General features: G+C 41.8%; 2 protein-coding genes across 8 annotated transcripts in view; both read right to left on the reverse strand.

Moving 5' to 3' along the window:
• LOC135214723 (mitochondrial ribosome-associated GTPase 1-like) overlaps window positions 1–8,766 on the reverse strand; it is a 234,003-nt gene extending 225,237 nt beyond the window's left edge. For all 7 annotated transcript variants that reach the window (XR_010314451.1, XM_064249058.1, XM_064249053.1 and 4 more), the window contains exon 1: window positions 8,197–8,766. Coding sequence is in view for 6 of the 7 variants with exons in the window: in XM_064249058.1 (XP_064105128.1) it covers window positions 8,197–8,766 (570 nt within the window). In the remaining variant the exon portion in view is untranslated. The remainder of the gene's footprint in view (window positions 1–8,196) is intronic.
• Window positions 8,767–8,938: 172 nt separating this feature from the next.
• The window catches only part of LOC135214541 (ankyrin repeat domain-containing protein 49-like), a 70,298-nt gene continuing 58,831 nt past the window's right edge, over window positions 8,939–20,405 (reverse strand). Inside the window, exon 3 of the mRNA XM_064248916.1 lies at window positions 8,939–9,294. Coding sequence (XP_064104986.1) covers window positions 8,947–9,294 — 348 coding nt within the window. The 3' untranslated portion in view covers window positions 8,939–8,946. The remainder of the gene's footprint in view (window positions 9,295–20,405) is intronic.

Raw genomic sequence — 20,405 nt, forward strand, 5'->3', positions numbered from 1 at the left:
TATTATTAGATACAGTGAAAGATTCATGAAAAAGATGCACATTCGTTACGTGCAATTCTACGTAGCCATCAACAGCCTGACATCACCCAATTATGCTGATGTCGAAACAAAGCTAATTCTTGTTTTGTGTCCAATTCCTTTTCTTTCATTTTATCAATAAATAAACAAAATCTTTTGCTTCATTAATCAATAAACTTTTGCTTCATTAATAAATAAACAAAGTTTTTCGCTTTATTAATGAATACATACTGTGCTATGTCTTTGTTTATGTCGACGGCTGTCGTCTGCACCGCTGATGCACGGGTGATTTCAAAACAATGATCAAGCGCCAATTTGCATTAAATCAAAATTTTCCTGTTTTTTCAACATTTTAAAATATTTTCTAGTTCACGCTATATCGAAAACGTGTTAATCAAAGATGCGTTAATTGAGAGGTGACTGTGCTAACTTTTGTAGCTTAAAAAAAAAAAAAAAAAAAAAAAAATTAAAAAAAAAAAAAAAAAAAAAAAAAAAAAAAAAAAAAAAAAAAAAAAAAAAAAAAAAAAAAAAAAAAAAAAAAAGGCAAACTCACTGGAATTCTCAGTCCGCCTTGCACCTCTTGAAACGACCAAGGGGATCAAGAGAACAGGTAAGGACAAAGTGCAATCCTATCTATCCCATTAGATGAACCAGCAGGAGGGGAAAATCGTGGGTGATTATCACTTGTGATGACTGCAGCACGGGGAAGGAGGGTGCTCATGCCGTGGCAAAGCACTAATCTGAAGACAGCAAAAGTTCTCCCAGACAGGGATGAGCAGGTCACGTAACGCAGAGCGGTACTTGTCTGATATGAAATATTGCTTTCCTTCAGTATGCACTATTCTCCTTCGAAGCCGAAGACCCTCGAGAAGAAAGTTCAAAGAGGGATTGTTTTATCTATCCTATACGTGCTCGAACCCTAAAGTCCAAGACACAAGGATGGAACCTGACTGAGCACTTAAAATGTGCTGGCAGCAGGCAGTGTTGAAACACTAAGTGTCTCAGCACTTCTCTCATAATTCCTAAACCAAACTGAAGAGCAAACTCCCCCATACTGGTTAAGAAATGCCTCCTGATTCAAAGGAATCCAAGGGCTAGGAGAGTGCCAGAAATTCCAAGGAATTTAAGCACTCAGTGAGACTCCCAAATGCCATAAGGACAATCATCACGGGTGTCTCCTCTCGCCCGGGTGCTTGGAATTCCAAAGAATCAAGAGTGCTCGGCAAGCGCTGGAAATTTCAAGGAATTCTAGGGCTCGGTAAGACCAGCAAATCTCGTAAGAATGGTTTTCTCTCACCTTCTGAGAGTGCTTGGCAAGACTCCTGAATCTCATAAGAACAATCATTAGGAGCAGTCCTCTCTCGACTTCCGAAGAAATCGAGGAGGAACGGGCACAGAACCAGTCTTTGATGCAGGCTTCTAAGAACTGGACTGAGAGTGAAACTTCTACAGATCGTGCACTTGAGGCTCCCAAAAATGTGAGGCCCCATAGGAGAATGTGAATTGGATCCTGCTCCAAGGGTGGGAAGAGCCACAAAGAGAACCACGGCCTCCTCAGAGAGAGGCACTCCCTTAGAAGTTCCATAGAGCTTTAAAAGGGAACCTCCTTCCCACTTCTCCAGGTGTTCGAATCTTCAGAATCAAGACATTAGGTGGGAACTTGCCAAACACTGGTGAGCACTCAGCAAATGCTAACAGTAGTGCTGGCAGGAGGAGACGAAAGGTGAATATTTCACCATTTCTCTCGCACTGTGCCCGAAATGAGACGGTGAGAGGTCTCTCCGCCAGCAGCTCAGGATGCCCACGATTCATTAGAAACACAAGCACTCTGTGTGGAACCCTAGACTGGTGAGGGAAATGCAAATTGATGCTTGTGCTTCCACAGCTCCCAAAACACAAAACCCATGGGCATGCGAATTGGTTCCCGAGGTCGAAGGTTGGAAAGAGCCGACAAGAGATCCCACTACCCCCTTGGGAGGAGGCAGCCTCTTAGAAATCCTGCAGGACGACTTCTTGGGGGAGGAGGGGGGGGGGGGGGGGGGGGGGGGGAAGAAACGGCCTTCACTTTATTTGCCCGAAGGGAGCCTATCCAGTTTCCCAGGAACTCCTCGAGTTTCAGAAAAACAAGGGAAGGGCAGTGGAGGATGATGTTTCTTCCACAGGACTTCTATGGGATGGTGATTATAAATCGTCAATAGCAGTGGGAGGAGTCACAGTAGAAGCTGCCCAATAACTGGTCATCAGGGCAACAGTAGCAATCTAACAGAAGGCACATCAGGGGATTGACATACATACAGATGCAGTGGCACAGTAAAGTAGTGTCAAAGGTACACTCCTGAGGGTTAGGATAATCAACACAGTGAGATATCTAACCACCTACTGCAGTGTCCTATTATTGCTCACTGTCAATCTGAAGAAAAAACAAAATGAATAAAATGAGACTCATCTCATTCAGGAGGGCACTGCCCTCAGACACAATAAGAGACTTTGAGAATAAGACACTCAATTGCCAACACGCACCTCCCCCTAAATTCCTTGCCTGAGGCAAGCGAATGCTCTGAAGTTCTTTTGGTAAAATGATGCAGTAAATTGAAAAACTTAGTCATGCAATACATTTAATGAGAAAACAAACATTTGTGAATTAAATATCATAATAGAAAATTACTTTAATTAGTACATCAGACTGCTCTCATCGAAGCTAGCAAATATTTTCTAGAATTCTTCTTCTGTTAAAAATGTCATTATATGTTTCATTAAAGCTGTTGGTATCTCCATTAGGTAAAAATTGATTAAAGAATAGAAATGAATGATTATTATACTGTTCGGTAGTTTCAGTGGTTGAGGAGAGATAACAGAAATGTACAATTACTATACTGTGCACTAGTTAAAAGTGGTTGCTTGGCAAGTTTTCGGTACTCAGAAGTGTTGACAAAACAATTATAAACAAAAGGAGGTTGGAAGTTTTTTAATTATAGTTAATTAATAATTTGAAATAAGTACTTATACTGGTTATTTATACATTTTATAGACGTATTTTACACTTTTAGTTTCAGATGTCAGAATCTTAGACTAGGCTACAGTAGCGACTGCTAACGTAGCCTAGGCTTACTGCCAGATTCAAAACTCAACATTATAAGGGATATATGCTAAAATCCAAGGTGTAGGGGATCATGAAGGATTTGAAATAGTCAAACAAATGCTGAATGATTTGGCATCAGAGACGGAGTCGTGACACGAAACCCGCTTTGGAAGGGCGACAATGAAAATGATCCGTGCAACACATCTATCCTCTTCGCCAATGCCAGAAAGAGAGGGGATGCAATCTGGAAGAACAAAACTATGTGACGATTCTTGCAAGGGCTCATGTCCTAAACGAGAGTCAAATGCCGTTCAGGGGCAGAGAAAAGTTTCTCATCAGTAGTTGAATCCCAACTGAGGAGAAAGCATACTACCTAAGTGAAAGACTAGAACAAGTGTGTACCCATGTCTTTCACAACTGAATCAGAAAAGAAGTTAATGTTCGTGATTCTGACAGAGCAAAAGTCTTCTCAATAACACCAACCAGTGAGGACAGTTCTAATATCTGAAATTCACAGAGGACTAAAAGAAAATTTCAGCTACTTCATTGCTATTTGGCAAAAAAGCCTGTGCTTGCAATACAGGCTGGAAGTCTTTAGCCGTGTAAAACACAGGAATGTAACTGCCTGGTGAACCACTTCTTGTCACTGCGAAGGTTGGTTCAGGGAGGAACTCCTCTCTACCCTGGAAGCAGAGCTATCAGGGCAGGCAAAGTCCTCCAACATTCAATCTAATTCAGGGTGAACAACTAGTAGTTGAACACTGTACGAATTAGAGAAATGTATATAGAAGATAAAACTGCTGTATTTGTCTGAAAATCATTCTGAATCATATCTGTCTGAAAATTTTAGCAATGGCATATGCAGAGCACGAGACAGGCACCATAAGCGAGAATCCAGAGCCAACCAGAGACTTAAGTCTGTGATGGGCGGGTAGAAAGACTCAATTTAGCAGTTAACCCTCAACAGAGGAGAAACGTTAATACTAAGATGAACAATACCTCAGTAAGAAGGCAGTACCCTGCCCCTCACTCGACTCCATAGGCTGAGTTGCCTAGTAGTACATGCCATCTTGGAATGTATTCGGCTTATAAAGCTATCAAGTACACTACAGATACACTCGAGCACCTACATGTTAACTGAAACAAGAGGGAAAGAAACCCTCTTGTTCGGTGATAATGCCAACCCGTTGTTGTTGTTTCCAAACAATATCACTAATCATCTCAAAATCAAAACCAGAGACTCTTGAGAGGCCCTAAAGGCTGTCTTGAGTTTCAGGTTAATTAAGAGAAGATACTAATCGTCTCGGTCACACACCAGAACTAACTTACAGGAACAGTGTGCGCCTATACTCAGATGGTGCAACTGACAATTGTTGCATGCTGTGAGGAGAATATACAAGTATATTCATAGGCTCCTATTTATCGAGTGCCAGCCTAATTCTTCTTCATTTTGAAAGAGAAAGGAATAAGGACTGGAAGCCGACCTTCATTCTCTAATGAAAAGAGCGAAGGTGAAGCTGTCCTGAAAAAAGACTTCTACATTGATAACAGGGCACCGAAGACTAGTTCATGCTGAACCGGTTGTTCCCAAAAGGGGAACACTGGAGAAATGGAGTCCAAACTTCTCAGTGATATCCATCCTGAACAGATAAGCGTACGTCTGGTGAGATCCTAATATTGAACAAGGAACATAGGCTCTCACATTCGAACTCTGAAAAATAGACTCTATAGAGTTCCTTACATTCCCTCGTCCACTCCGGTGTAACCCAGGAAGTGGGCGGGGGGGAGAATTGACTGTTCTCACCGCTGTTCTGTCAGAACTAGTGGGAGGGGGTGATGAAGCACATAATCAACTTGCGGTGATAATAGCAATACACAGACTTAGAAAAATGTATTCACCTCAGCAAAAAATGCTTCCTGAAGGGAGAACAGAGGTTTTCACCCATCAAACAGAGCATTCTCTTCCAACAACTGGTTCGTTAGTGTGAACACGAGCGAGAGTTGAGTGGAGTTGAATGTGCCAAAAGTTGGTGAGAACTTTCCACTTCTTGCCATGCATCTGTTTTCTTTGGGATTGAAACCTCACGAAGTGGACTACACAGAGGTCCTGCCTTGAAAGACAGACATCTAAAGACACCAATGCTTTTGATTACAGGCAGGGGGCGGCACTGAATGACTCATACCCCTCTCCTGTTCTATTCCAAAATCGGGACAGTGAGTTGCCTCTCCGGTACCAAATTTTGGATGTACCATCACCATAGTCTCATACATTCCGTGTCTCACAAACAACCTCTGCGACACAGTACTAGTTCTAGAGACAGTATTTCTAGACCTAGTGGAAGGGGCATGAACCAAAGTTTGCGCTCCTATAGCTTCCTGAATCACTACACACAAAGGAAAACTCAATAGGTCCTCGTCCCGAAGGGTAAGGATAGCCTACAGGAGATCCAATTGCTTCCTCAGTGAAACTAGGCAGACCCTTCGAAGTCCCACTGGTGGACCTTCTTAAGGGTGGAAAGTAAACCTTCTTCCTAGACCAATTAAATCTAGGAGAAGGGGGGAGGTGGACAAAGAAGAGGATGAAGATGACGACCCCTTCCTGAGGAACTTGATTGTCTGATGAGATGACACCAGGACTGCATGAAGACCGCAATACAGGAAAGGAGGGTGCTATACCATGTCAAGGAACCGACCTGATCAAGAGCAGAGAGTTCATTCGGCAGAGGCGAACACTCGACTTGGCTGACCAGGACAGGCTGAGCCGAGTCGAGTGAGTTGATCTGATCAAAAGCGGTTTGTTTGGCAGAGCCAGACCAGTTGAGACGTGTGAGTGACGAGATCTGATCACAACCACGTAATTATGAGTGGCAATCGTCAGCAAAGAACTATCACTTCTTGACAATTCACTATTCTCCTTCGAGGCCAAAGCCCCAAGAAGAAGAATAAAGAGGGATTCTAAGCCTGCTGGCCTATGTGTTCGGACGCTAAGGTCCAAGATACAAGGACGGGACTTGACCATGCACCAAGATGTTGGCATGCAGTATCATGCTCTGCATAAGCCCAAATTGTACTGGTAGAGGCTCGTCTCGTTCTCCAAGCACTCGTGATAGCGAGCGCCAGAATTCATATGAATCCGTGCGCTCGGTGAGATTCCCGACTCTTGTAAAAACAATAATTGAAAAAGCCTTGTTTCACCTGGGTGCTCGGAAACAGATGAAGCCAAGCACTCAGTGAAAGCCAGCAAACACAAAGGATCCAGTGCTTGGAAACAGATGAAACCAAGCACTTACTGAGCACTTGAAAATTCCCAGGAAATCAAGCGCTTGGTGAGACTCCTGATTCTTGTAACAACAATTATTGGCAATGCCTGTCTTGCCTGGGTGTTTGGAAATAAAAAAAAACAAAACACTCGGAGAGCACCAGAAATTACAATGAATTCAAGCACTCAGCGGGACTCTCAAATTTCATCAAACAATTATTGGGAGAAGTCCTTCTTTGACTACCGTATAAGTCGAGGAGGAACAGGCATAGAACCAGTCTTAAATGCTTGACTGGATCAAAAGTACAATTCCAAAGAATGTCCACTCAAAGCTCCCAAAATGTGAGACCCCACAGGAGACTGCGAATTGGAATCTGCCCAAAGGACAGAAAGAGCCAGGGAGAACAGTCTATGTAGTATTGGTATCTGAATCCTCAGAATCAGAACACCAGTTGGAAATCTACCCGAACGAGTCCCTTGTGCAGCTCAATCCTTTCTCTCATCCTGTGCTACTGTCAAGATAGTGAGAGGTCTCTCCGTCATTGACAGCAGATACGTGGTCCCCCTTGGAGGGACACACTCAGGAAAACTCACAAACGAGAACCTGACACAGCACCTCTCTAAGGGCAAACCTCTCGACAGATGACGGGAATGTGAGTCAAAACCCGCACTTCTGCTGTTCCTGAGACTCAAGCCCTGGGAAAAGCGAATCGACACCCGAACCCGAAGGTCTACAAGAGCTGATGAGAGAACCCACGCCTCCTCGGCTTCCCTACTTCTCACTCACCAGGTAAGAAACTACCAAGCACCGATAAATACTTCTGTGCCCGACGCATTGGTAGAAAAGGATGAGTCACTTGCGTGGCTTGATCCCTTCCCTTGTCCTGCACCACTGTTGGGACAGTAAGAGGTCTCTCCGTCACTGACTACTAGATGTGCAGGCCCCCTTGGAGAGCCACGCACCCGGGAAAACTTGGGACCTGGGGAGAGAGAGAGAGAGAGAGAGAGAGAGAGAGAGAGAGAGAGAGAGAGAGAGAGAGAGAGAGAGAGAGAGAGAGAGAGAGAGAACCATCAAAAGCTAAGGTGATTTCTGATGTCATATTACTGACTTTATCACAGTTATTTCAGCCTAGAGATCAATATACTGTAAATATAAATCATATGGAATTAGGTGAGATGGGATACCAACCCTTCTTTCTATCTTTCTGTCGACCAAGCAGCCATGCAAGACATTCCACAGTTAGAGGACAACTTGCAATCCTATCTACTGCAATGAGAACCATAAGAATTAGGGTTAGCATCAAAAGACCATCTAAATCTTGCACACACATACAATTCTACATTCCTAGCAAGAAAGATAATGGTATTGATAACCGATTGAGTCAGTGGCATCCTACCTCCTTCGATAACCTGCTGCTAGTTAAGTACTGTAACTTGTTATCATGTTTTGCTGAAGGAAATTAAAATAAGAGACATCTGGGTGCATTTTTGCAGAAACAAAGCAAAATCTCAAGTATTTAAAAGGTGAAGGTATGTATTTCCACAGCTTTTTTGAAAAGGAGGTACAGGTATGTATTTTCACAGGAACAAAGCACTTTCCCAACTACTACTTAAATGTGAAAGTAATTTATGGTGAAGTGAAAAACAAATACAGGAGAGTATATGGTCAATTATCAACATTCTAAAATATACAAGTTTCAACCATCTGTACTGCTTTAAAAGTTAAGAACATATTTACAAATTATGAAAACATTAAAAAAACAAATGTTACCTCTATATCAAAACTATCTGACTGCCTGCATAACAAAAATCTCAAACCACATATTCAGTCAATAAATACCTTTATTCTTTCCAACACACTTTGAGTAACTCCTGGTATTCCTCCCACTGCAGATGCTTTGGCTCTTCGCAAATTTTTTGCTCGTAAAGCATTTATTAGAGAGGATTTCCCCACATTAGGTATTCCAATCACCATAAGTTGATATGAAGAATTTTCAGATCGATTGTAGCGTTCAGAAGCCTCAATAAGTTTACGTACTCTTGGAATGACACTTTTGATCCCTTTGCTATCTGGCCTTTTACAGTTTGTGAACACTAAATCCTTGGAACCTTGAGCATCATAATACTGTTCGATAGCCATCTTATCTCTATGACTAATCATGTCTGCTTTATTCATAACCAAAAGGTGGGGTTTAATAGCTGTCAACCTATTTTCAAAAATAGGATTTCGGCCTGAAATTGGGATTCTTGCATCATGAACTTCTACTATGCAATCCACTGACTTAAGCTTCCTTTGCATTTGGTTCAAACCTTTAGCCATATGTCCAGGGAACCAATGTGCAACACTGAGACCAGTAATATCAAAAGAGTTACGCATGGGCAATCCATGCTTTATTACTGTGCTGGTCATTTTATCTCTGGGGTGTATATAACACGGGTCTTCAAAAAACTTGTAAATTTAAAAAGTTCACAGTACCCACTATTACACTAAATACATTCATTTTTACCACCATGAAAATACATATGCTCCTATATCAATCACTAAAGACTATTAACAAGGAAAGTAAAACTGCTAAAGGTAATGAGCACTTCACTTTTGTTGTTCCACAGTATTCAAAACAGGATCTGTGACTTCAAACAAATATTCGTAAGGCCCACTTCTCTTTGCAATATCTTTTGCTGTTTCTCCATTACTGTTGGTGATGAGAGGCTTTACTAGTGGATTCATTAGCAGCATCTGTAAGGTCTCCTTAGCTTGCGGATTAGCTGCGGCTACATGTAAAGGTGTCTGACCACTGTTAGTAGTGGAATTAATATCACACCCACCATCTATTAGGATTTCTGCACATTCAACATGATTCCAACGACAGGCAGAATGTAAAGCTGTCCAACCATCCACAGTTTTTACAGCAATTGATGTCCCAGCCCCAAGTAGCAACTGAAAGAAATAATTTTAATTAGACATAAATATTATAAAGGCTAAATACCAAACACTTAAATTAAATACATCCTTGAATTCTGCACCTATTTTCTATAACAATTTAAAATGGTAGGAAGGACAATGTCTCTAAGTACAGTTGTATTTGAGTAACTTATTTTTGTTCTATGTTTAAATAATAAAATTCTAAAGGAAAAAATACATATCCATGACAGATTTTCAATAAGCTGCCACCACATACAATATTTTATTTATATGAAAAACATGTACTGTATTTTTCACATCCATAATGTATTGTATCAAGGTGTTTTATACAAAAAAAAAATAGTTCCAGTGATTTATGAAAAAGCATTAAACAGTTACCAATAAAATATTTTTCCTAAATGAACATTATGTACAATTATTAGTAACTTACCTAGTAATTACATAACTATAGGTTCCACTTATGCTGCAGCTTGAATTCAAAATTTTGAGGATAACACTTCAAACCATTGTGTAGGTGACCAGTCCCAAAAACTAGTGGAAGAATAGGAACAACTGTGAGCAGCAAGCCTAGTTTGTTCCTGCCGTCGTCTGGTAAACACCAGTGATGGCAGTAGCTTGTTCATTATTTTCTGGTTATATAACTGGATTCAAGTGGTGCGGAACCCACTGAAACGCATATTTAGTAACCTTCAATGGAATCTCAGGATGAGTATTATATTTTTTTTTTTATTGAATTGATTCATCAACCAGTTTTTGTTTACACTGGTGAGTCAATGATAATAGTTAGGCCCTAAAAGTACTTCTTGTGTTTTGCAGTTCCTTCTAGCTAGACTTTGGTTAGTTTTTTCTGTTTACTGGGCCTCATTACTTGTAAATCTTTGGTATACAGTTTTGCATTATGGTTAAATTCTCGAAGGGTGTTTTCCAAGTATAATACTCGAAAACTGTATATTATGGCCTCAAAGTAATATTTGAAGGTTTCTTCATTCTTTTAAGCTAAAAGCTAGACAATTTTTGCCTGTTTTTTGCATAAGCTACTTGCCAGTTGCCAATATTGGCCCTGGAGAGTAAATCTTGTCTTATGTTAGCCAAGATTTTACATCAATGTTGTTTATAAGGGGTTGGCAATTCACCAGATGTCGTTAAACAATTGCCTTTAAAATATTTTGTGAATTTGCCATTCATAGGGTTCATGTGAGCTGCTAATATAGTTTTGTCCTAATAAGTAATTCTGGTATCTGATGCCATTCACTTAGGCCAAAAATTATTACAATGATGATGTTCACAGTAGGGTTTTTCTCCCGGGATCCCACCCATTTTCCGAGGGTCAAACAAACCCGGGATTACTACTGGACTGACCATAACAAAAATAAGAATCGGTCTAAGCGACGAAAGTGGTTATTGTCTGTGTTTTTTGAGATCTTTCTTTAAAATCTCTCAAACTGATCAGTCTCTCTCTCTCTCTCTCTCTCTCTCTCTCTCTCTCTCTCTCTCTCTCTTTTAATAGCAAAATTACTAATTACAAATTTCATAAGGAGTTGTCTAATGGTTAATTACTAAGTTGAAAATTGAAAATCACTACAAATTTCGTAAAAAACATTACCTAAAAACCATGCCCTTAATCTTACTTTCACAAATATAAAATCATGTTTTTCATTTTGTTACATCATCAGCTGCAAAAAATGATATTGTTATGATACAATAGTTTCATACATACTTACCTGGCAGATATATACATAGCTATCGACTCTGTCGTCCCCGACAGAAATTCAAATTTCGCGGCACACGCTACAGGTAGGTCAGGTGATCTACCGGCCTGCTGCTGGGTGGCAGGACTAGGAACCATTCCCGTTTTCTAATCAGATTCTCTCTTCCACCTGTCTCCTGCGGGGAGGCTGGGTGGGTCTTCAATCGTATATATCTGCCAGGTAAGTATGTATGAAACTTTATTGTATCATAACAATATCATTTTCATACATTCAACTTACCTGTCAGATATATACATAGCTGACTGACACCCTTTGGTGGAGGGCAAGAGACAGCTAACTACTGACTAGACAGGTAAACAACATATGTTGTAGGTATTTATAGACCTTAGTTCCTCTGTGTTTCTAGACGAAGGGTCGACTTCCTAGCTATTGCATAGGAGTCTGCTTCGTCTCAAGAGCCTTAGCAAGATAGTGATCTGTGGCAAAGAGTTCTTGTGGGTCTACCGATGGGGTCTTATCCACTTATTCGGTCGAGCCTAATTGGCATTTGTCAATGGGTGCTAATCCGCTTATATGACAATATGCCTATGCCTATTGGCATAACTAAGGAGCGCAACACCGATCCCGATCATCTGTTCCTAACATGAGGGTTCGCGCTAGAATTGAAAAAGTTATCCCCCAAACTCCTTTCAAACCTCAATAAAATTCACTAAGTTAAAATAAATTCAACTCATTATTAAAGGATCAGTGTCGGCTCCTTATCCCAGCAACGTATCCGCTGACACGTATAAACCAAGAGAGAAGGATCTCTCGTAGGTTAACTTGACGTCCTTCGTGTAATGAGCAGTCAACACATCGTTGCATCTCTCATATGTTAAAGCTAATGTCTTCCTGACATATTGTTACGAAAAGAACAAGAATTTGCCAAAGCTCGCACTTCATGAGCTTTTAAATTCTCAGCTGTTTGAAGGTATCATCAAGTCACTTATGAAGTGCTTTAGAGATCACCATTGTTTCAAAGAAGACTAGGACTTTCTTTGAACTGGATCTCATCTGGATGAAGCCTAGAGCCTGGCTTGCGCCTGGCTGGCGCCTCGCCCTGGCTGGCGCCTTGCGCCTGGCTGGCGCATCCTGTTTGCCTGGCGCCTGGCTGGTGCCTCGCACCTTGCCAGAGCCTTGTGCCTGTTTGGAGCCTCGCGCCTGGCGCGTGGCTGACTTCTCCCCACTTGCTGGAGCTTCGAGCTTGTTAAGAGTCTCGAGGAAAACTGGCGATGTCCACATCGGACACTTTTTCCCGATTTGTTCGCCTCTAGCGCACTGCGCCAGGTTGGAGGCCCGCCTCCTTCTCCTCATCAACAATGACAGTGTTCATATTGACTGTCTTTCTCTGGCGTCTTCACGCTGTTTTGGGCATTTGGCGCCTGAATGGCGCTACATTGTCCGAAAGTCCTGAAGATCCACCATCGTTTATCAGGAGACTGGAGAAGGGTGGAAGAAATTCTTTCACTTTGAGCTTTTGGCCTTTCCGGCAAGGGGAGGTGATTTTAGTCAGCTACATCCGTAGACGATTGGAAATCTAAAGTCCGAGAGACAAGTCTTCCTCCGAGGAGGATCCTTATTGAATACTTCCGTTGCTAACGAGTTCTCCTCCTACATGTTGATGAGTTTTCTCGTTGCAGAAGCTTCCCTATCCTTGCCCGAAGGAAGGGAAGGAGCCTGGAAGTTTGAAGAGATTCTGAGCTGAAATTGGTAGGACTCCTGATTTCTAGCTCTTTAATGTATCTCTCTGAACCTTTTGGGAAGTAGTTTGAGTCCATCATAGCGTTAACCCAAGACCTCTTGTAAAGTAAACGTTTGATTTAAACCTTGTCTTTCTTCCGTAGATGACCAAGCGTCAATACATTACCTGGACAACGAAACCTCTATCTGAAAGCGTTGATCGAGGAATAAAAGGCTTTAGTTCTTTTGCCAAACATACTATGCTGGCCGAGAACCCATTCCGAGTCTTCATAGAATTTGATTCCGGATTCTAAAGCCCAAAATTTCACTTGTCCTTTTGATCGTTTAGGACCAAGAGAAACATTTGATGAGAGCAGTTCCATCTTGTCGGAACACGGAATCTGAGGCCCAAATTAGGATCCCATTCTAAGTATAAGATCTCCTACTCTTATCGTATAGAGGTATTGTATAAGATCCCGAAGATCTTAATTCTCTACTATCTCTAATATTCTTTGTTTTCGAGACAGAGTATATCTTTTTACTGTGTTCATTGATAGCATAAAATACCAAGGTGATTCTTCCCCTGAAAGGGAAGAAAACCATTATGTGGTTCACAGAGGTATCGGAAGAGGACAGTTTCCCCTTTCCATCTAGCACGATCTGCAGCAACTCTATGTCTTTAACATATTTGGAAGGAATTATCAAGCTTCCCTTGAAAAATCCTCTCATTCATATTTACTTCTGGTCAGTCTGCACGCAGACAGACTCAGAGTGGATAGGTTTCTCAAGGTCCAATATTTATAATAGATTCCGATAAAATCTCTACTCTCTTAGAAAAACCTTCCGACACATGCTGAGAGAAGAACGTGACCTCTGTGAATCCAACCTTTTATTGCCAAAATGATGCATTCATCTTCTTCCTTTGACCGCTCATTTATCTTAATATCTGTTAAGAATAATATATAACTAGGGGAAAAAAGACTAAAGTTTATTCCCCTATTTAAATTAAAGATGGGTATCTTGCTACCTCTCTTGTTTCGAGGAAAAGGAAGCAATCTATAAGAAGCTCGTTCGTCTTCTATCTTGCGAAGAGATCTGTGAATACTTTCCGCAGGTTCTCACAACTCTTTCCAATAAATGTTAAACATACGATAACAGTTATTATCGTCGATCAAGAAGGTTCTCACGGACGTGCAAAATCCCGCATCGAACCTGGTAAGGATCGTTACGTTCCGTGTCTGTTTCCAAATAGGTTAAATCGTGCTCTGCCGAATTAAAATCCTTTATAATACCGTCACATTGTGGTAAACAGCATTCATCTAGGAAACTCTTGTAAGGATAGTAGGAATTCTGTAATTAACCACGGTGTGTGCATAAGGCTTAACCGTAACCGTTATCTTAAGGTGAATTTTCTACTACATTCTTTCCTCGCCGAGGCAGAGAGAGATCCTTAGTAAAACGAATACGATGTTATTCATGTTTGCCTAAAAATCCCCTCAATTCGTGGTTAAGTCCCTGATTGTAGGGGGAATATACGGTGAACCATTCAATCCCTTAGGAGAGAGAGATGTAACCAACCGCTCACGCCCGAGAACCGGATGGTACTGAATTGGCTTACAATTACAGCCGTCTCTTTCACTGCCTGGCTGCATTCATTCTGAGTTGCCAGTTACTCCCTTCAATGAAGGGATATAATAAAATTATTCTCGAGCCTAAGAAAGCTCTCAATAATGCTAATTTAAGCCAAACAACCTTTGTTAAATACCGAAGCTAAGTAGGTATTGTCGTAACCAACCTTTTAAGCGAAGTTCTTACTTGGAAAATCCTGTAAGGATAATTCCGTAGCGAACCAGAAAGGCAACTATGGTATGCGTATATGACTTGTCATTCAGTAGTCGTATACACTAAGTCTTCTACGACATTCTTTCCTCTCCGACATGCAGAGAAAGAATGGAAATCTTACTCTCTTCGTTCTTTTCGTCAATAAACCCGAATGAGTATTAGTCGAAACAGATCGCAAATGACAACCGAGGATCGAAGAGAATCTCTCCAGCTTTTATTATCTTGGAGATAAGTCCGTATTTTACGCCTTTCCTATCTGGAAGAGCCTCTAATCAATGAATGAGAGCTCGTACGAATCTTGTTCAACTTCCAAACGATTGCCCCTCTTTCTGTAAATGGTTGGTTGCATTATTTTTTAGAAGGAGGATGATTTTAATATCCTCTTACTAATACTGAACTAATTCTCACAATTCTGCTCTATCTTCCATTCCTCAAGTTGGGAGAAGATTGAGCAACCGGAGGAGAGCGCTTCCTTTCGAAAGGTGAAGGGCTTTTAGCAGTACCAACTCTAACCTGACAAGGGCTACGGCAGCCTGTGCTACATCTTGAGTCCCCTGCCAGGAAAAAGCTGAACTTTGCTTGCTTTATTGTATTAAGACTATCCTGACAAGGGCGACGGCCGCCTGTGCGACAACTCCCGTCCCTATCAGGAGAAGCCTCAAATGTCTTTCACCTTTCGCCTGGAGGACTCTTGGTGGTTGTCAGGCTCTTCTTGTAGGAGAAAGTGCCTGGCGCTAAGCAGGAGTATCTTGCCTAAAATACTCCTGGCGCCTGGGAGGAGTATTGCGATCGGAATACTCCTGGCGCCTGGTAGGAGTATCGCGCTCCGAATACTCCTGGCGCCTGGGAGGAGTATCGTGCTTGGAATACTCCTGGCGCCTGGCAGAAGTATCGCTTTCCTAGGAGGAGTATCATGATCGGAATACTCCTGGCGCCTGGTAGGAGTATCACGTTCCGAATACTCCTGGCGCCTGGGAGGAGTATCGTGCTCGGAATACTCCTGGCGCCTGGCAGAAGTATCGCTTTCCTAGGAGGAGTATCGTGATCGGAATACTCCTGGCGCCTGGTAGGAGTATCACGTTCCGAATACTCCTGGCGCCTGGGAGGAGTATCGTGATCAGAATACTCCTGGATCCTAGCAGACGTATCGCGCTTGGAAAGTTTTTCTTGTGCGGAAGGTTCCGCGCCCCTGGAAAGTTCTGCGTTCGGAATGTTTCGCTTATCCGGAAAAAGATTCCCGCTTGGAAAGTTCCGAGCATCTGAAAGGCGATCCTCCTGGAAAAGCTTTACGTCTGGAAGGTTTTTGAATCTGGAATCTTCCGCCTTCTGGAAGGTGCTTGTCGGAAGGTTCCTGAGTCAAATTCCGCTTATGTGAAATGTCTGATTTGGAAAATATTCCTTCTTGGAAAAATTCCAAGAAGGCCTGGAAGGCGATTTGAATCTGGAATCTTCCGCCTTCTGGAAGGTTCCGCTTGTGCAGAAGGTTCCTTGTGCGGAAGGTTCCGATCTCTTGTACATTTGTTCTTGCTTAGAATTCGACAATACTTCCATTTTCGACATAGCCCTCCCTTTCTTCTGAATGAGGACTTCCATTTCCGATGAAGATCCTGGTTCATAGTGCTTCAGGCGCTTTGCGCCTATATTCAGGCCCTTCAGGTGCTTTGCGCCTCGTTTCAGGCGCTTTGCGCCTTGTTTCAGACACTTTAGGCGCATTGAGCCTCGTTACCGGAGCTTCATGCCCAAGGAGCTAGAAGCTTAAAAGTTATATATATATGTGTAATCACTAAACGAGATCCATATAATTCATTCGATCAACAAATATTCTTTAATATCTAATTCGTTTTTCTCAGAATAGATATATTTTCATATACACGTACCGATGAGGAATTTATTGAAATAACTATTTCAAACCCCCATGGGATAGAGCCCCCCTCCCCCGTCCAGCTGTAGGGGGGACGAACCCGGATAGGGCAATGCCTCTACTGCAACTGTTATCAAATGATGTCTTCCTTTCTCCGTCTCTTCTGAGGTTCCGATAGCCAGACGAGATTATCTTGTATCTTCATTTAATCTACGCCGTTGAATGTTTCTTCTCCTTATTCGTCAAGACGATAATAATAAGGGGAACACATTGAATTAGGATGCCTTTCCAATGGCTATCCCTGGCAGTCTGGGACGTCCTACAGAACCTGCCGAGGGGACGCCTGATCGGTGGGGATTCTCCATAACCTCCGTAAGGCTTTCGACATTCCTTCTCCTCTGGGCCTGTGAGCTTGGAAGAGGTCTAGACCTGGGAGCGAGACAGAGCCAATCAGACGCACCCTCTATTGCAGTGGGGAACACTATAATCACTTCTTACCTTATAATAGCTCGTATCTTGAGCTACATTCCTTTATCTTCAAATTGCAAATGAATTTGTAGTTTCTGTGAAGTAAGAAGGTGATGAAGAAACAACACTACTAGTACTGTTAATATTCTAACTGCTCGTCAGAATGAGAGCTATTAAAGCTTCTAAAGAAAGTATATCTAGTTCTATGTTTTTCTGACTTCCTCAAATAGGAAGTTACCTTATTTTCCTCAATCAAATTCTAACATTTATTACACTTTATCAATGAATAAATATTTATATTTCCCTTTCTTGCAAACTATGTAATTGTCTACCGAAAACTTCGGTAGTTACACATCCTCTATTCTTCGAAAACTTCGAAGTTAATTCATTAAAAGTTATTAAAAGCGTATGCCAAACCACCAATCCAGTACTTCCCTGTAAAAGTCGGCCCAGAAGATCGATGGCGATGAAACACGAAAATCAAATCAGGAGGGAAAGTAAACATATGTTTACATTCCCAGCGACAGAGAGAATCTGATTAGAAAACGGGAATGGTTCCTAGTCCTGCCACCCAGTGGCAGGCCGGTAGATCACCTGACCTACCTGTAGCGTGTGCCGCGAAATTCGAATTTCTGTCGGGGACGACGGAGTCGATAGTATGAAAATAATGATTAATTACCAAGTTGAAAATCATTAAAAATTTCGTACTAAATATCTACAGCATTACTGATATAAAATTATGTTTTTCCTTGTTATATTATCAACTGGAAAAAAAGACATTCAGTTTTTTAAAATCAGAAAAATATATAATTGATTGTACTCAAAATTTGTTTTCTTTTCCATTAACATTTTAGTAAGTAGTAATAAAAGAAAATACCAATAATCATATACATAATATTGAACGGTGTTATACCAAAGTTGTACGTACATATATTTTAGGGACAACTAAGGACTGATTCATGAATGAGCCACCTTAAGTAAAGCACTCTGACTATAAACACTATAAACACCAGCATTTATGAAGAACTCTTTATATTATACTGTACATTGTGAGCACCTTTCGTTAATATTATGTACTTATGATTCCATATAATTAATTATTAAATGACAAACTGTCACTCCTACTGAAAAGTCAACAGACAACAAACCCTCAGGCTTTGCGGAGTGAACAGCTAGTTAAGAACAAATTAGAGAGAGAAAGACAGTAAAGTGCCCATGAGTGCACTCTTATGCAGATAACTCGAGTAAAAGGGTAATGGAATACCATAGTACAGTGGCTATGGCACTACCCTATACTTGAAAATAATGGTTATGTGGTTAAAAGCCAGAGGAGCATTAAAAACAAAAATGAGTCATAAAGGGAATTCATACAAAAATAGACATCCTTGGAAATCCCGGGATCCCGGGATTAGATGACATTTTTTCCCGGAATCCCGGACAAAGACATCCCCCCAAAAATGAGAAACCCTAGTTCACAGGGAGTAGGTGATTCACTAAATATCGTTAAAAAACTGCCTTAAAAGCTAAAAAGGAATTCTTGTATCTTACGCCATTCCTTTAGGCCAAGTTTTGTACGTTAATGATGTTTACAGGGTGTGGGTTACTCATTGATTCTTCAATCAATATTTGCTTTAAAGGTAATTCTGAAATGTTTTGTCATTCCATTACGCCAAAGTTTTGTGTATTTGTTTGCCAAACCTAGTCTTGCTAACAGTTGGTAAATGGAGGAGTTATGGAGTTCCATTTGACAACGTCTGTGTGAGAGAGAGAGAGAGAGAGAGAGAGAGAGAGAGAGAGAGAGAGAGAGAGAGAGAGAGAGAGAGAGAGAGAGAGAGGGTGTTATTGCTGTATGGATAGTTAATGACTGAATTGGTTGTTGGTGGGTTCTGGGCTGCCTGCTGGTGCTGCTGATTGTTAGAGTTCTGTGTTTTTAGTGTTTTTGAGTCAGTCTTTAGTGAGAGCTGGTGACAGTCAGTAGTGTCAGGAGCAGTATATTAAAGGCACTGGAAGTTTAGTTGAGTTTTGTGTGTTATTGATTTGTTTTATTGATTTGTTGTTAGTTTGGTGTTGTTTGCTTTGGGGTGGTTGGGCCTGTATTGTTGGATTTGTTGTGCTTTCGAGTTCCTGAGGGTTGTATGTGATTGAGGGTGGTTGTTGTTGTTGGGGGCTGTTGTGGTTTCTTGGTGTGGTTGAGAGTTGTTGAGGGTTGTTGTTGTTGCTAGGGGCTGCTGTGATTTCTTGAGGTTGTTAGTGGGTGTTTGTGTTGCCTTTTTGTGTTGTTAGTTTTTTGTGTTGGTGGTAATTGTTTGTGCATTGGTCTTTTGTTGTGTTGCTGAGTTTTTGTTGTTATGTGAGGTTGTGGTTGTGTTCCTTGTTGTTGTTGGTGCTGTTGTTGTTGTGTTTTTGTGATCCTTGGTTGTTATGTTGTGGTTGTTGTGTTGCAGTCCTTGGTTGTTGTGTTATTGGATTGTGGGTTGTGGTTCTTGGTTGTTGTTGTTGGTATTTCTGTGACCTCGACGGCCAGATCGCCACAGGATAGCCGAGTAACTGGATTGATTGGGGTAATACAATGTGTTTTGAAGTTTTTTTGTTTTGTTTTTTTTTGTTTTGTTTTTGTATAGGTGTAGGTCAATTGTTCTGCTGTATTTTTTTTTGTGGGGTTTTTTTTGTAAAAAAGAAAGTTTGCTTGAGGGCTAACGCAGCCTGTGCTACATCTTGAGTCCCTGCCTGGAAAAAGCCGAACTTGCTCTTGGCCTTTATTGCATTAAGAACTATCCTGACAAAGGCGCCGGCCGGCCTGTGCGCAACTCCGTCCCTATCAGGAGAAGCCTCGAATGTCTTTTCATCACCTTTCGCCTGGATGACTCTTGGCGGTTTGTCAGGCTCTTCTTGTAGTAGAAAGTGCCCTGGCGCTAAAAGCAAGGATATCTTTCCTAGAATACTCCCTGGCGCCTGTGAGGAGTATCGCGATCGGAATACTCCTCGTCCTCGAATCTACCTGGCGCCTGGGTAGGAGTATCGCGCTCCGAATACTCCTGGCGCCTGGGAGGAGTATCGTGCTGAGATACTCCTGGCGCCTGGCAGAATATCGCGTTTCCTAGGAGGAGTATCGGTGATCGTAATACTCCTGGCGCTGGTATGAGTATCGTGCTCGGAATATTCCTGCGCCTGGGAGGAGTATCCTTGATCGGAACACTCCTGGCACCTGGCAGGATATTGCGTTCCCGATCACATCTCCTGGAGCCTAGGAGGAGTAATCGTGATTAGATACTCCTGATCCTAGCAGACGTATCTCGATTGTAAAGTTTTCTTGTGCGGAAGGTTCCGTGCGCCCTGAAAGTTTCCGCTTTTCGATGTTCGCTTATCGGAAAAAGGATTCCCAGCTTGGAAAGTTCCGAGCGATCTGAAAGGCTAATCCTCGCCTGGAAAGTTCTGTACGTCTGGAAGGTTTATGTGAATCTGTAAATCTTTCCGCCCTTCTGGAAGGTTCGCTTGTGCGGAGGTTCTGTGGGCGGAAGGTTCCGATC

The sequence above is a fragment of the Macrobrachium nipponense genome, chromosome 46 (genome assembly GCF_015104395.2).
Source record: "Macrobrachium nipponense isolate FS-2020 chromosome 46, ASM1510439v2, whole genome shotgun sequence".
NCBI classification, from domain to species: domain Eukaryota; kingdom Metazoa; phylum Arthropoda; class Malacostraca; order Decapoda; family Palaemonidae; genus Macrobrachium; species Macrobrachium nipponense.